General features: G+C 35.4%; 2 protein-coding genes across 2 annotated transcripts; both read left to right on the top strand.

The window, feature by feature from the left end:
- Positions 1-3,801: 3,801 nt before the first annotated feature.
- LOC120077203 (uncharacterized) lies at positions 3,802-4,368 on the top strand. The gene has a single exon (XM_039031107.1). It carries the CDS (start codon positions 3,802-3,804, stop codon positions 4,366-4,368), a length of 567 nt encoding a protein of 188 aa, XP_038887035.1.
- A 6,746-nt stretch (positions 4,369-11,114) lies between these two features.
- Positions 11,115-16,198, top strand: NHL8 (NDR1/HIN1-like 8). The gene is made up of 7 exons (XM_039033077.2): positions 11,115-11,714; positions 11,947-12,021; positions 12,109-12,625; positions 13,679-14,064; positions 14,205-14,431; positions 14,559-14,706; positions 15,729-16,198. Exons 1-7 carry the CDS (start codon positions 11,271-11,273, stop codon positions 15,855-15,857), a joined length of 1,926 nt encoding a protein of 641 aa, XP_038889005.1. The 5' UTR covers positions 11,115-11,270; the 3' UTR covers positions 15,858-16,198.
- The last annotated feature ends 689 nt before the right edge of the window (positions 16,199-16,887 follow it).

Raw genomic sequence — 16,887 nt, 5'->3', positions numbered from 1 at the left:
GGGACATGTATACAAAATATGTCCTAAAAAAAATTTAAGAGGTAGGAAAAACGAGCATCTACACATACCGTGACATCCATTGACAGGGAAAGTCATACTTTCGAAGTACAAACTGACATAAGTATGATTTCTCCCTATAAAGGACAACACACCCAAGTTTTGAGCTTGAAAGAAGGAACATGTTCTTGCAATAAGTGACAATCATTTAAGATTCCATGCTCTCATGTAATTTCAGTTTGTAATTACATGCGTATGACATACCTACCACTTATTGATGAATGCTACAAATTGTCCAATTTCAAGCGTTGTTATGAAGGCCGCTTCCATCCAATTCAACATCCAGATTATTGGCCAGAATTATCATTTACAGAAGCTCATCCAAATGCAGACTTACTAAGAGAACAAGGTTGGCCAAAAAAGTACGCGCATTCATAATGAAATGGATTGGAGAGAGGCAAGCCAAAAAGTACGCGCATTCATAAGGTTTGCCACTATGTAATTGTATATTTTACGTACTTGTATTCTTTATGTACTTATAATGAATTTACGTAATTGTATATTTTTATGTACTTTTTATCTTTTATGTCGTGGATTTTATTATATAATGTAATTTGAACTTCTTAGGTAATGGAGCCTGGTCCTTCTAATCTTGTACAATTATACCAACAAAATATGCATCGTTCACAAACAGTATGTGATAGTTCTTCCACTGTAGTGTTGAGTTGTCGGAGAAGGGAGGCGACTGCACAACATACTATCCCATTTGATCACCGCATTATTCCCTATGTTCAGTAAACAGGTTTTCTTGGGGTTGTACAAATTGGTTTTATCCAACTTGATTGACAACTGCTCTAGTTGAGCGTTGGAGACCAGAAACTCACACATTTCACCTACCTTGTGGGGAATGTACGATTACGCTACAGGATGTTGCCATACAATTTGGGTTACGAGTGGACGGGCAACCATTGACAGGTTCACTACAGTATGAATGGAAGAACGTTTGTGAAGAGATCTTAGGCGTTCTACCAGAGGATCTGAAGGGATCAAGATTGAGTATCCCTTGGTTGGCATCCTAGTTTCCAGAATTACCTCCCGATGTCGACGACATCAGCATGCGTAGGTATGCACAAGCATACATCCTGCAGCTTATTGGAGGATTTTTGTTTGCTGACAAGTCAAATACTCTAGTGCATCTCATGTTCCTCCCACTATTGTTTGATTTTGAGCACGCTGGTACGTACTTGTGGGGTGGTGCATGTCTTGCATGGTTGTATAGAGAACTTTGTCGGGTTTCCAATGCACAAGCGTTGGAAATAGAAGGGCCACTGATACTACTACAAGTATGGGCTTATGATCGATTTCCAATTATAGCACCACAAGTCCAGCTACAGGCCCCAGATCATCATCCACTTAGTGCCAGGTATTATTTCATTTATATATTTATTTCGTTACCATTTTATGTAAGAATATAAATTAATTGTATTTTTTATAATTTTAGATGGAGTGATGTATTAGCTGCTTTTGAACAGTTAACAAATATGTTGCTCGTGTACAGAAAAATATTCGACATGTTGATACATAATCAAGTAGCAAATGTATATATAAATGAATATTTAAAACATTTCATATGTATACTTATTGTTTGTTTTTTTTTTTGTCAGATTATTTGGACGCCATACACACAACAGATTTGGTTCTCCTTACCTGATTATTGTCGTGATGGTGAAGACATCTGGTTGACCGTTAGCCCTCTTATATGATTCCATATAGTAGAGTGGCATTATCCATATCATGTGTTGAGACAGTTCGGTCTGCGATAAACGATACCTTCGTTGTCCTATACACTCATAGCACTACACCAGATCGATTTGAGAGGTAAGCACGACCAAAACTAGCGTCGAATCCATGCAGTATATTTATCCTACTGGCATGGACGACATGATCGTTGTGCATAGGGAGAATTAACAAATGGGCCAGCTGTATCAGACGACTACTTTTCCTGGTACAATTCGATCACGAGGTGATTTATCACACCTGACGGCGCTTACTATTACTGCATGGTAAGAGATTTAAAATCAGAAATTTTCCATATATATGATATGAATATTGTTTAATATTTATTTATTTTTTTATTGTACAGAATAATTTTATTAGCGATATTCAACAATATTCAGTGCAGAACAACTTACCAGAATTGGGTTCAATGTGTCAGCAAACGTTGGTCAACATAGACGGTATTATTCAACAAATAAGATGACTCAATGTTGTTGACACTGATTGAAGACGTATTCGTCGTAGACGAGAGCGACAACAGGGTGAACCTAATTTAGAGGGACATGAAGACAACCCCATGAGGGGTAAGGGCCAGGGGGTCGTTTTTAAATTTCATGTAAACTTTCATTTTCAAATTGTAAATTAAAGAACGAATTATAAATATTCTTTAATATCATGAAATTTTTTTTTAATATGAGTGCAAGATGTTTTCATTGTAGATTAAATACATAATTAAGTTTAATAATGAAGGAATTTGGACCAATTCCTAAAGTTTTAATATTGTTGTACATCTACAATTAAAAAAAGAAAATAGCCAACACACTTTTTAAAAAAACAAGAAATGGAAAAAAAATAAGCAAATCGTGGATCGGGTCCACGAGTTTGCGTCTGACCGGTCAACCAGTCAGCCGACGTGGTGCTGACTGGATTAAACGATACTCGTGTACCGTGTACACGAGTTTGGCAATCGTGTACCCGGTACACGATTTCACTATCCTAATTTTGTCAATAGTTTTTCCAAACACCTATTCTGAGAAAAAGTTTCCTTCCAACCCTATTTTTGTCATTATATTTTAAAAAAACATTATTTAAAAAAAATCCAATTTATAACTATCAACTTTATGTTATAACAATTAATACCTTCCCTTAAATTTAGGTCAACGTAAACATAATGTATTTTAGTGTAATTGGAATTAGATTGTATTGGTGGATGAATGGAAGTGGACCTCAATTGTAATACTTATTTGATTGCAATTGATCACATTTACCTATGCATTTTATAAAGGTAATCTAATCCCTATTCAGATTATTTACTTATTGTTAAAATTGAATAGACAAAGCAAGATAACGAACATACATTCCATTGTAAACCAAATTTTTGGACAACTGATAGAACCCCCACTTTTGCAAACTTTTTGAAAACATATATGGAATGTTTGAGTGTCTTCTTCTTCTTCCTCTTGCTCTAACATCCAAATGACATTTTAGGGTTTAGTATATGCGCGTTCGGTCATCAATAAGTACACCATTTCCAATTATTATGCTCTATTAGTATCTGCTCGTTGTCAACTGGGAACTAAGTCAAAGTGAAGAAACCAACGAGCTCGATGAGATCTCTACATAACTGTTCATAAAAAATCGCGACATTTTTTTTTTCAATTTCTATGAACTTGTACTTGGACTTTGATAAAACAAAGTCAATTTTACCATTGACACTGTAGTTGCATTGAAATGATGACATTGAATGTTATATTTGTTCTACTACATTGTTCTAAAGTTATCGTTTGGTATATTGATTAGATCTTAAATCTTTGCAATTGATTAAGGTTACCATTTTTGTTTTCGTTTATGCTTGCGTTTGCGTTTTCGTTTCCATTTGCGATTCTGATACGCGTATGATCAGTCATCAAGGGAATTTGACCATGACCTTAAACCCGAATGAAAACAGTAAATAAGTAACGCTAACCTAAACAGTAACTTAAACGTATCAGTCGAATATCTATATTTAAAAATTATTGCATAGTTGACATGGAACAAATCCATTCAAGATTTCTGAGGGTCGACTGGTATCCTGCTCAGTACACCACTTTATCCCATATCAAGCATACGAACATTGTTATCAAGAGGAAGTTGAGTCCTGCACAATTGGATATGTTTAGAAGAACAATATTCGGTGGCTTTATTTATTTGAATATTATATTCAGTAGTGGTCTCATTCATGAGGCCTTATTGAGAGAGATTGTGGACGACAGAGAAGAGTGTATGACATTCAATATTATAGGGAGCACAGTGACGTTTAAGAAAGTAGAATTCTTATTGGTGTTGGGATTGTGGTCGCCCACACTTATCATTGAGCGGACAAAATTTGTTGGTTATCGTTTGCGAGACACGTATTTCAAGCGTGAAGGACTAACATTGTTTGACTTGGAGAAAGAGTACCCGGAATGTGAGTTTGCTAACGATGAAGATGTTGTCAAAGTTTCATTAGTATACTACATGGAGCTTACAATGATGGGAAAGGACAAGCATACGTCCATTGATTCGTATCTATTTCAAGGTACTAATGATCTTGACTGTTTCAACAATATGGATTAGGGTTCAATGTTATAAGACAGGACCTTGGGTGGTTTGCAATGGGTGTGCATTGGGAAGGCTAGGACGTACAGGGACAATGCAGCAACAAATCCATCTTATGTCATAAAGTTCAGCCTTCTTAGGTTTCCACTTTGTTTTAGGTAAAGTTGTTTGGCTACATCATTATAATTTAATCAATTCACCATATGCAATTTGGCGCTTACATGACATTTGTTTCTAATGCTTTGTGCAAAATTTTATAAGTTTGGTTGTACGGGACATTGTCCACGATAGATGGTGTTGCTGCAACAAAATTAAATACAATTGCTATCCCTCGAATACTTCGTCAGAGTTACCTGCGACCAACACCGCTTCTAACCTTGCAAGATAATATTTTTAATTCTGCATCAGTAAGTATTTATTCTTATGAATCTTAATAATAGACAAATCACCCAAAACTCAGACATTTTCTGAAATGTTGTACAGACTGTGGTAAATATGGTACTGGACATGTCAGATGATGAGCGTGCATATGTATCACCCCAATATACAAGAGGCTATTGCACGTAGCACCTCCAATTGAACCTACTATTCATCGAGATCCGTTATCATACCCCCAAAATTGTTGGGTTGTATGTCCTAAAACTCGCAATTTGTAATGTTAAAATTTTTTTCTATTATTAATAAAGATGTTATTGATATTTATTCAATAAAACTGTTGTTGAATAGGTAAATTGTACTTATATAGACTAAATCCAATAAACTAAGATCCATGACTATTACATGAATACTTGAACTTTATATGGAGACTGGATCAAGTTTGAGTAAATAACTAAAATGGTCTATAGTATATGAATAAGGTTGGGTGCTTTATTCTGGTAACACTATTGGACGCGACCCACTTTGTAGATGATAGGATATACTAGCATGTAACGGAAGCAAACATAATCAATAAGCACTCTAATTACATTTAGTTTGAGTTCTAAAGCATGGTTTTGCAGAAAATCACAAGTGGGTTTCAAATAAACATACCTTTGATGAATTCTTACAAATCCAAGTTGCTCTTCATTCGAATTCAACTCTAAATTAACAGTGAACCACCAAGAGATCTTTTCTACTATTTCTAACCTTGAATTTGAGTGGTGGAACTCAAATTTGAGTGAATTTGTGAAGTTAGAATTGTGGGTTTTGTGAGGAAGAAGATGAAGTTACAGAAATCAAAATTTCAGCTTCAGCCCCCTTCAATCTTAGCAAAAATGAAGAGTTTTAAACATTATAAACATGCAAGCACTTTAGTAGACATCAAATGCCAGCAACTACTTCAAATTCATGGTGGGATTAATTGTGTGTATTTCATGAGAAGCACCTCCTGCTTGGAGGAAAATAGGAAATTCCTACTTCCAACTCCATTTTCCATTTTTTCTTTAAATTCAAAATTCAATTAATCAGTTCATAATTAATTAATATTAAATTTAATTAATTTATAATTAATTAAATCTAAAAAAATCAATTTCATAAATTGAATTAAAATTTGAATTAATTTGATTTTTAATTAATTAAACATATTAAATTAATCACACACCTAATTTTAAACATGAATCCTATTCATGTAATCAATATTTAAATATTATAAACTCTCCAATTTCGTTTAATTTCAACAAATTAAAAGTTTAATTATATCGAATATAATTATAAAAACCCTAATTTGAATTAGAATTTATTTAAATTCAAACCCTAATACCAATTTGAACATTTTCAAATTGAAATTCAACTTAAACAATTCAAATTGATATCGTTCCAAATTCACTCAATTTATTAATTCAAGGTGTTCATGTTTTACGAGCTAGTAGAAGGACCTTATGGACCTATAGATCATAGGCTTCAACGATTTATGATTAATTGACTAAAACTCTTTAGACCAAATTAACCAGCATTCATTAACTATCAAGTCACACCACTATAACTCAATAGTTGCACTCTCCTCACTGTAAATATATTTGTGTCTACATGATTTAACCATAACCAGTAAGTCGACCCTTCACAGGTTGTTCGTAATAACGGTTGGGTCAATATGTCGTTTTACCCCTGATAATACATCTTGCTCCTTAAGTTCCACTGATCCTCTAATGAACAATTGGTTTGTGATGTAATCACTAAACCGGATCCCTTTTGGACCAATGAGAGGGTGGGGCCCCTTGTTTAAGACCTAGATTCAGTACTTAAGAGAACAACCTTTCTTCTATCCCTAAATCGAGTAGGCGTGAACTTCTTATTGCACCCTATGTCCCCAGCTATCTACCTGGTCTTACCCTTGAAATGGGAAACTTATTGAGCTGACGCTATTAAGCCAATCTTCACCTATGAAAATCTAAAGATAATCTCGAATAAACAGAAGTTCACAGTTAGCTCACGATTAAGATCGAGTTACATTGGTCATCTAAGCAAAATAATCAATCTTAAACAGTAAACAACGTTATAAAGTAAGAGTGACTTATTTCTTGGTCCAATCTTATGCAAACTTATTGCATAGGACGCCCCTACTCCTCATATCAATATATGAACGAATGAGGATCACTTTGTTTGTAGCATCTTTGCAACAACTTGTAATAACTACAGAGTAGGCCGCATCCGATAGTGTTACCAGAATAAGGCATCCAACCTTATTCGTATGCTATAAACTGTTTTGGCTATTTACTCGAACTTGACCCATCTTTATATCTCTACATAAAGTTCAAGTATTCATATACCATGGATCTTAGTTTATTGGATTTAGACTTTACGAATGCAATTTAAAGATTCAATAACAACTTTATTGAAGAAATGTTGAATATAATAGAAAATGTTTAACTTTACAAACTGCGAGTTTTAGGACATACAACCCAACAGTAGATAGTACAAACGATTTTATCCTAGATCGTTAATGTGGAGACATGTGAGTGGAGTCATTTTATGCAATGAGTTTGTAATAAGACTAGGACTAAGAAATAAGTCACTCTTACTTTATAACGTTGTTTACTGTTTAAGACTGACTATTTCAAATCGATGACCTAGGTAACTCGACCTAAATCCTAAGCTAACTATGAACTCCTGTTTATTCGAAATTATCCTTATATTTGCATAGGTGAGGGTTGGCTCAACAGCGCTAGCTCAATAAACTTCCCATTTTAGGGATAAGATCGAGTAGATAGCTGGGGACATAGGGTGCAAGATGAAATTCACTCCTACCCGATTTAAGGATAATAGAGAGGTTGTTCTCTTAAGTATTGATTCTAGGTATTGAGCAAGGGGCCCCATCCTCTCATTGGCCTGAGAGGGACTCAATTTAGTGATTGGATAAAAAACCAATCGTTCATCAGAGGATAAGTGGGACTTAAGGAGCTATCGGGGATGATACCCTAAAGTCTCGTGTCCTGTAGTTTGTAAACAGTTTGTATGAATGCTTGTGATGTATAATATATGATATTTACTTCACTTCTTGACTTTGCACACATTTGATGTTTTATTTGTTTGATCACAAACCAATAAACTAAAATCCCTAGTTGTATTTATGTAACTTAAGTATGTATGTGGTGACATACAAATGGATCATGTCTTAAGTGATAACCAAAATGGTCTGTAGTATATGGATATAGGAGGGAAACCTTATCTTGGTAATGCTATGGATACGGCTTCTTTATGGAATGGTTACAAGTGTTGTGACTTGTACAGATGGTCTGATCCTGATCATTCGTGCAGGGGACATGCGAGCGGAGCATCCTATACAAAGAGTTTGTATAAGACCTGACCACGAAGTGTTAACGTCTCGTCTTATAACATCGTTCATGACATAGACTTCACTTCAATAGGATGACCATAGGTAACATGACCTCAATCCTAAATGAGTTGGAAACTCTTGCCATTGAGGGCGGTCCTTTGATTTGCATGAGTGCGAGTGGCCAGGTCGCCGACTCAAACCTACCACTTTGGGAATTCGTCCGATCTGGGAGCTGGGAACTTAGCTACAAAAAATGGAATTCACTCCTTCCCTGAAGCAGGGGTAAGTAGATAGATAACTCCCTTAAGGGTTGATCCCAGGCTTGAACGATGTGGCGTCACACACCTTCTCATGGCCCGAGAGGTGTGATTTCTTGTCTTCGGTGTTCAAAATATAGTATTGTGTGATAGAATTAGCCTAACCAAAGAAGTAATTGGTAACATTCTAGCACCTTTGAAAACACTGTTTATGCATTCAGCTGCATTGCATGTCATCCACCTATAGCGATACCCATCGTCTTGTAACTGAGTCCATTTTTCCAAGTCAATATCTGAAAAATATTCAAGACATTCAGGGTGCAATTGTTTCAATTCTTTCATGCACCGAATGAACTTACGCCTTTGGTGTTGATTTCCTGTCTTAAACACCAAATTTTTTAGTTGCTTTGATTTTTATTTCGTATTGAAATTACTGGCAACATGGTGAAGACAATATCAATGGTACGCTCTGGGTTCACTCCAACCAATTTCTTCATTATTAAGTGTACCAAGAATGCCCTTATGTCTATCAGAAATCAAGCAAATACCCTCTCTTTAGGTAACATATTCACACAATGCCCACAAAAATCATGACCAACTGGACGAATTTTCACCTTCGACGATAGCAAAAGTAAGAAAAAATATATGTCAGTTTGCATCAATAGATAAGGCTGTCAATAATTTCCCCTTATACTTTCCATAGAGATGAGTTCCATCGATTTAGATTAATAGCCTACAATAGTTGAACCCTTCTCTTGCAGGATCAAAGGACCAAAAAACTCGTCCAAAAATAGTCGTACCTGGCATATCAGAGGGAAGGAAAAACCAATCTGTTCGTGTTCCTGGATTGTAATGAACAAGAGCAGTAAAGCTCCAAATATGATTTCTCCCAATCACCAAACACAGCAATCAACGCTTTTCTCTTGGCTTGTCACACCCGTCTATAATTAACATTATAGCCATATTGTTTTTTAATGGCTTCTTGGAGTAGTGCCACAGGTATCCAGGATCAGCTCTTACCAAAAATTGAATTTCAATACTCATAAAATTTGAATCAAGCTGTGAATGATCCTGTGTCAATTCTGAAAACAAACATGAGTGTTCTCCTTGAAGTTTGGTGGTTTTGAACATCCCATGAGTTTTACGCCGATATGCCAATAACCTTCAAGCACAACCGTCACTCCATGATTTACATTTAACATACCAAAGATCTTGATTTGATTCTACTACAGCAATTTCGTAGTGTTCTGTCACACAATATTTTTTTTACAGCAAGCTGTAAATTTTCTTTGGTATTAAACAACATTCCTTTTTGTATTAAACTACAGTTATCTACACCTATATTCCTTTCTTCCAAAGTAGACCCTAGTTCACATGTTGAATTTGTCATTTCCCAATCTATTTGGGTGAACATTTCCGACGGTACCAACTCAAGATCATGTTCCCTACTACTGTTGTGTCCAAATAATTCATCAACTTCAACGTCAATGTCACTATCTCCATCATTTCCAAGTTCAAGAATAACTAAATCTTTAGAACGCATCACATATTTATTATGATTTTTTCACAAAAAAAAAAAGGTTAATATGTCAACCCAACAAAATCCAATTTCTAAATTCAACATATAAGATCTAAATATTATACGTGTCCAAATCTAAGATCCATAAACTATACATTTAAATCAGCCCAAATCTAAGATCCATAAACTATACATTTAAATCAGCCCAAATTTAAGATCCATAAACTATACATTTAAATCAGCCCAAATCTAAAATGCATATACATTTAAATTAGCCCAAATAAAAACAAAATAATATATCCATGAATCATACATTTAATTCAACCCAAATGCAAACAAAATAATATATATATATATATATATATGAATCAATCTTCATTTTTATAAACATATACATATATTTCTACATTCAACCCAATAAATACATAATCGAATTAATCATAAAAAAAAATAGCCAAACAAAAAAATAGTCAAACAAATAAACAAACATAATCATCCAGAAAAATAGCTCAACAAAATCTAATTTCTAAGTTCATAAATTACATTAAAATCAGCCCAACAAATAAACAAATATATACATATATTTCTAGATTCAACCCAACGAATAAATTATAGATCCATAAACTATACATTAAGTTCAGTCCAAATGCAAACAAAATGATATATATAGGAAGATTATATATTGAAAAACAACTAGAGAAATAATTTTACCACAGAAGCGTTAGGACGATTTTGGACGGACGAACAAATGGAGGACGATTTTGAACAATTTTGGACGGACGAGCAAATGGAGGCATATGGATGCACAAGATAGAAGCAAAATGAGGAAGATTTCGAAATTTTGGATAGAGAAACGCAACAAAAGAAGGTAAAATAAGGCAAAGCTTGAGTGGGACGGAGAAGGTAGAAGGTCAGATGAGGAAGAAGAAGAGGCGCGACATATTTAATGGAGGAGGGAGTCATGTACCGGGTACACGACTCAGTCAACCCTGCATGACTGCCACGGTAGACTGCGCACGCCAGATGGACAGAAACTCATATACATGGTACACGATTTAGAGTTAATCGTGTACCGGGTACAAGGGTATAATCGTATACCGGTACACGATTTAAAAACCTATTTTTGGAATACTTTCCCTCCAATCCTATTTTTGTCCTTATATATTAAAAAATATATTTAAAAAACATTATTTTTTAAAAAAAAATCTATAAATTGATATTTGGCATTCAGTTTTCCAGTTACAACTTACAACTTGTGAAGGACGTGCAATGCTCTGACCTGAGAATTCTCATTTGCCGCCGTCCACGTAAATCTTAATAACAATCAAAGCTTCAATAGTTAAATTTGAATCTTCTTCTGATCGAACTTCTCGATCCTTTACCGGAATTCGTGATGCGAAAGACCGGAAGAGGAGGCCAGTGGGCTGATCGGAATCAAACACAAGAGGTTTGGGTCGCCAAACACACGAATCAAACACACAATCACGCTTCTACTTCCGGCTCACTACGCTCGGACCTCGGTAATCGTTCTTCTACCGGTCCTAATTTCAAATACGAGCATCGGATTCGCCGCCGCCCTCGTCCCCAACCTGTCCAGGAAGCGGAGGTGAGTGCTTTGGCCGATGGAATAGAATCTTTCACTTGTGAGGAAAATCCTGTGGAAGTCGATGTTGCGAATTCGAACTGTGAGATTAAAGACCAGACAGCTGGAAATTCTGGCTCAAGTGAGGCTGTGGATGATGTTTACTGTAGGTTAGAGATGCTGCAGCGCAGTTCCGAGGAGCCGGAGTTGTCGGAGGAGCAGCTAAGGATTAATGATCAGTTGCAGGAAGATGAGGTATCTAATTATTGTGAATTGCGTCTGATATGAAAGCGAAATTGATAGTTTTCAGTGAAGTTTGTTTATATACGTTTTGTGTTGTAGTATTCGTTCCCCTGCATGCAATTTTCTACCAATTCACTTTTGTTCTTAGATATTTGGCTTTCATGTCCAATCTTGAACTGTCTCTCATCCTGTTATGGAAGTAATTTGCATCTTATTTATTGTTTTATTGGTTAATCTTCTGTAGTTGCTGGCTTTGGAGTCCATATATGGAGAAAATGTCTATATCCTCGATGAATATAAAGGGCAGCGCCGTTTCCAGGTTCACAACCATCCAAGAAATTTATAATTACTGTTACATACAAATACTTTGGAATTTGGACCTCAAACCTATGCTATTATTCTGCAGATCTTCATACACATTGAGAATCCTGGTGATATTACTGTTACTGCAAAGCTTAGTTCATCTGTTTCTCTTGAGATCAAAAGTCCTAACTCAGACGAATGCTCCTTTTCGTTCAAAGTCAAGTATCTTAACCCCATTGTTTTGACCTGTTTATTACCAAAATCGTATCCTAGTCACCTACCTCCATATTATACAATTTCTATTCAGTGGTTGGACTCTGCTAGAATTTCCAGTCTTTGCTCTGTGTTGGATGGGATATGGACTGAACAACTGGGGCAGGAAGTTGTATATCAATGGGTAGAATGGCTACAAATGTCATCTCTGGCTTATCTTCAGTTAGATAAAGCGATTATGCTTGGTCCTTACGACAAGGGACATTCAAGAGATACTCGGGCAGTTTCAGGAAGTGTTTCTCCAGAAGTTGATGTTCCTGCAATAATAAATTATGACAATCAGAGACGTGATGAGGACTTCTGCATGAATTTGCAGGAATGCTGCATCTGTTTAAGTCAGTATGCAGGTAAGCTCCATCACTGGCTCAAGATAAGATGCTATTGTTCTCAACTTCTACTTTTGCATGTATGCATCAGCGTGAATAATTTTAATAACAATCATTTGTAACATATTAATTACTTCAAGCGTCTAACATCAGATTGCATAATAGAATAAAAGGAAAGATTTTGGGAAATGGTGTCAGTCACTAGCTTTGGGTATGCCTTTCCCTTCACTGAGGCTGGACACTGAAGAGAGTTGCAATTGTAAAGAGCAGACAATTTATCTGTACACAATTTGACTGACTATCCTACCCTAAGAAGATATTCTGTTGTTAGTCAGAACAGCAATACCTGTCCTGTTAGGAATAGAAAATGCCTTGGCCTATTTATCGATGGAATCCCATTTAACTCATGGGTGGGGTGGGGGTCAATTTTCTTTGCATAATCACTAATTGTCTGCATTAACAAAAAGGTGGCCTTTGTTTTGGGGGTGAATATCCATAGCAATATTTTGATATTGGAGAAACAAACGGGAAAAAAAGGTCCTGATCTGATCTCCTTGTGGAAACTCCTCCCTTCAAACTTCATAGGCTAATATTGTGCTTCTTAAAACCCTATTAAATGGAACTATTAACTTATGATTATCCCCAACAAAATTTCATCCTGTCTAGGCATCATGATATATCCTAATTAGCTGATCCAAGTGGATGAAAATCCTTTGAACTTGTGGTAACCTGACCTTTGTACGTCTATAATGACATACTGTCATATAATTGCTGAATTTTGGGAATACCATCAATTTTCTATTAAATGGAACCATTAACTTATGATTATCCCCAACAAAATTTCCATCCTGTCCAGGCATCATGATATATCCTAATTAGCTGATCCAAGTGGATGAAAATCCTTTGAACTTGTGGTAGCCTGACCTTTGTAGGTCTATAATGTCATACTGTCATATAATTGCTGAATTTTGGGAGTGCCATCAATTTTGCTCTCTTTTAGCCTGTGTAGAAATCTTACTGTCAGATGTGATATTTTAACTCCAGTTACTTCATTTGTTGGTTGGACACAATCAGGTTCAAAGTTTGTTAGATTGCCATGTAAGCATTACTTTTGTTGGAAATGCATGGAGACATACTCAAGCATGCATGTTAAGGAAGGCACCATAAGTAAACTCAAATGTCCAGATGCCAAATGTGATGTTATGGTTCCTCCTGGTCTTTTGAAGCAATTGCTTGGTGATGAGGAGTTTGAAAGATGGGAATCCATGATGCTCACGAAGACACTGGAATCAATGTCAGATGTGGTCTATTGCCCAAGGTGTGAAACCCCCTGCCTAGAGGACGTAGATCATGATGCTCAATGCTCTAAGTGTTACTTCAGTTTTTGTACACTCTGTAGTGAGCGACGTCATGTCGGGATTGAATGTATGACTCCAGAAATGAAGCTTCGTCTTCTTGAGGTTAGCTCGGTACCAAGTTCACTCAATCCGTGTGCATTTTTATGTTTTGTGAGGGACATTCATTAGCATTTATCCTTAGAAGTAATAACCTTTTACGTTTCTTAGCCTCGTTAATTTATTGTTCTTACTTAACACTGCAGGAGCGTCAAAATTCATCTCAGTTAGGTAGTGAACAAAGACGAAAGGAACGTGAGATGATAAATGAGCTTATTAGTGTCAAGGAAATACTTCGTGATGCCAAGCTATGCCCATCTTGTAAAATGGCAATATCGCGGACTGAGGGTTGCAATAAGATGGTTTGTAATAACTGTGGACAGTATTTCTGTTACCGCTGTAGCAAGGCAATTGATGGATATGACCATTTCAGGTATGTTCATGCGAACAAGCATTAATTTACTGCTGACTTCTTCTTGACTGGTTAATGATTTACAATGTTCCATCAATTGTGCAACTCTCATAAATATATGAATCTAACTCGCTAATCTTAAATGAAGGGAAGGGTCATGTGAATTGTTCCCACAAGAAGCCATTCAACAGTGGGAAGAGCGCATGAATGCACGGCAGGTCTTGGGCCAGATTCAAGCTGAACTTTTTCCTGAAAATGGTCATCCATGTCCTAATTGTGGTCAACTTAATGCCAAGGTGAGTAGGAGTAGGTCACGTTTACTAATGGATATGGTGTGTGTATAAGTATTCTTTGTGTGTGAACCAGCTGAGCTGTACAAACAAAAGAATGCATTTGAAGGGGAAAACGGGTCATAATGTAAAAATTTTGTACTATTTTCACTCATCTAGTCTATCTTGGATTTCTCGTTAGTATAGAACCAAATATTTAACATTTGAGATATTATTGAGAGTTGATATCTCTTTCCTTAATGGTGGTATTCAACTTAGTTCCCTATTAGGATTCAGAGTTTCTTTTTCTGATAGGCAAAATAAAGCCATCATTCAGAGTGTTATCAAGGAGAAAGAATGTTTCTGCCTCAAAACATAAACCACTATGTTTTCTTTCTTTATCTTCCAATTGAGCATTTTCAGCTACCTTGCTCCCAATTGTCTTACCATTTTGCAAATGGTATTCTTCAACTTAGTTTTCCTTCTCCAATTGATTCAACCTCTATTCATAGCTTTGGCGCGCTTGACAACGAGTTTTGAATCAAGCTATTACTCTTTCCTCTAGTATTAGATAACATGGAGTCTCATCTTAAAACCAAATGATAATTAGAGGAGTTGCACATGTATCTTATAAAGATTGTGAGATTCCTTGATTTTTTTTCCAATGTGGAATCCTCAACATGCCACTCAAGATGGTGTTTCTTTGAGTTCGCCATTCTTGGATCAAATTCCAATTTTTGTTTTAGACCGAATGCCAGTTTGGATTTCATGGGCTCTAGTACCGTATTTTAGATAACATGAGCATTTCAAAATCAATTGACAATGAAAGGAGTAACCCATGGATCTTAGAAAGATTGTGAGGTCCCTTAGTGGGATTCTCAACATCAAGCATTCCGAAACCTGGGTCTCCATCTCTTTACCCACGTTCCCAGGATTCTTTTGTTGCCTATAGTTTGCTTGATCTAGATCTAAACATGATGGTGTGTGGAAAAAGAACTACGTGTTTGTGTTTCTATTAATTTAATTCTATTTTTTTAATGAATGAACAGGTTGGGAATAACAATCACATACGTTGCTGGTCATGTCAAATCCACTACTGCTATTTATGTAGAAAAGCTGTGAAGCGCAGCTCCCAGCATTATGGACCCAAAGGATGCAAACAACACACAGTGGGTTGATTTTACTTCTATACTTCCATAATAAAAGGTAAGAGGCATTTACGATTTTGTAAAACTTTTATTTTCTTCTTCCACTTTCTCTTTCCTTGTTTTCCCCTCTCTCACTTCATTTTTTTATTGAGAGATAATGTGAGTTCTAGTTTAATAAATCTTAGGATAATGTTCTATCTGTATTATCTGGTGAAATCATTCAATAATGTTTTAGATAGCAGTACTTCTTTTGGTAAACTTTACCCATGTAATTAATGTATTAGATAGAATTACAGGCCTTTTGTAATAATACCCACGTTGTGGTTCATATTTTTGTTCAATTATTATGATATGTCCATAATTTAATTTAATTTTCCTGCCATTTGGGATGTCAACAACATTTCTTAACCTCTTCTTGATTGAAGAAAGTTTAAACTGAGTTTTCCCAAAAAGATAAAAAAAAGTTTTAAATGATTTTAAATCTTGTAATTTGAAATTCAAGAAATGATTTTAAATTAATTACTTTGTTTGGAACTAGAAAAATTTGAAATGAATATATTCAAAATTATGTGTTTGGATGGTGATGGAAAAAGAAAAGGAAGTTAAGAATTTATGGTGTGGACTTTTAAGTTTAACTATGATGTATTAATTGAAAGTTAGAATATGATAAGGTTAAATTAGTAATTTACTTCTAAATTTTATAAAATTATGTGAAATCAGATCATTCTAGTCTGGAATTTTTTTTTTTTTTTAAAGTAAAATTAGATTGAAATCATTTCGAATTTACTCATTCAAATTCATTTGACTTGAAATCAGGTTTCAAACAGATTATAAGAGTGTGTTTGATCCAAAGAGTTGGGGGGTTGAAGTTGAAAAATAGGAGTTGTAAATTTCACTCCTTGTTTGGTCCAAGGAGTTGGTGGGTCATGGTATTAAAAAAACATCCCTTTATATTTTATCAAATCCTAACACTGCTAGCTTTATGAATTCACTACTTCCAAGACTTAACCTTCTTACTTCTCACTATTTCACTCCTTACTCCAAATACCTTCTAAAAGAT

Source organism: Benincasa hispida, chromosome 5 (genome assembly GCF_027475165.1).
Source record: "Benincasa hispida cultivar pf3 chromosome 5, pf3_genome.v1.1, whole genome shotgun sequence".
In the NCBI taxonomy this organism is placed as follows: domain Eukaryota; kingdom Viridiplantae; phylum Streptophyta; class Magnoliopsida; order Cucurbitales; family Cucurbitaceae; genus Benincasa; species Benincasa hispida.
This window is presented reverse-complemented; position numbering and strand designations above follow the sequence as displayed.

What these genes read in the sequence shown, in the direction of transcription:
- LOC120077203 (XM_039031107.1), top strand. Translation starts at nt 3,802, where the DNA reads ATGGAACAAATCCATTCAAGATTTCTGAGGGTCGACTGGTATCCTGCT.
- NHL8 (XM_039033077.2), top strand. Translation starts at nt 11,271, where the DNA reads ATGCGAAAGACCGGAAGAGGAGGCCAGTGGGCTGATCGGAATCAAACA. An exon ending in TGAAGCTTCGTCTTCTTGAG is followed by an intron (nt 14,065 to 14,204) that starts GTTAGCTCGGTA and finishes TTAACACTGCAG; the next exon opens with GAGCGTCAAAATTCATCTCA. An exon ending in GTGGTCAACTTAATGCCAAG is followed by an intron (nt 14,707 to 15,728) that starts GTGAGTAGGAGT and finishes ATGAATGAACAG; the next exon opens with GTTGGGAATAACAATCACAT.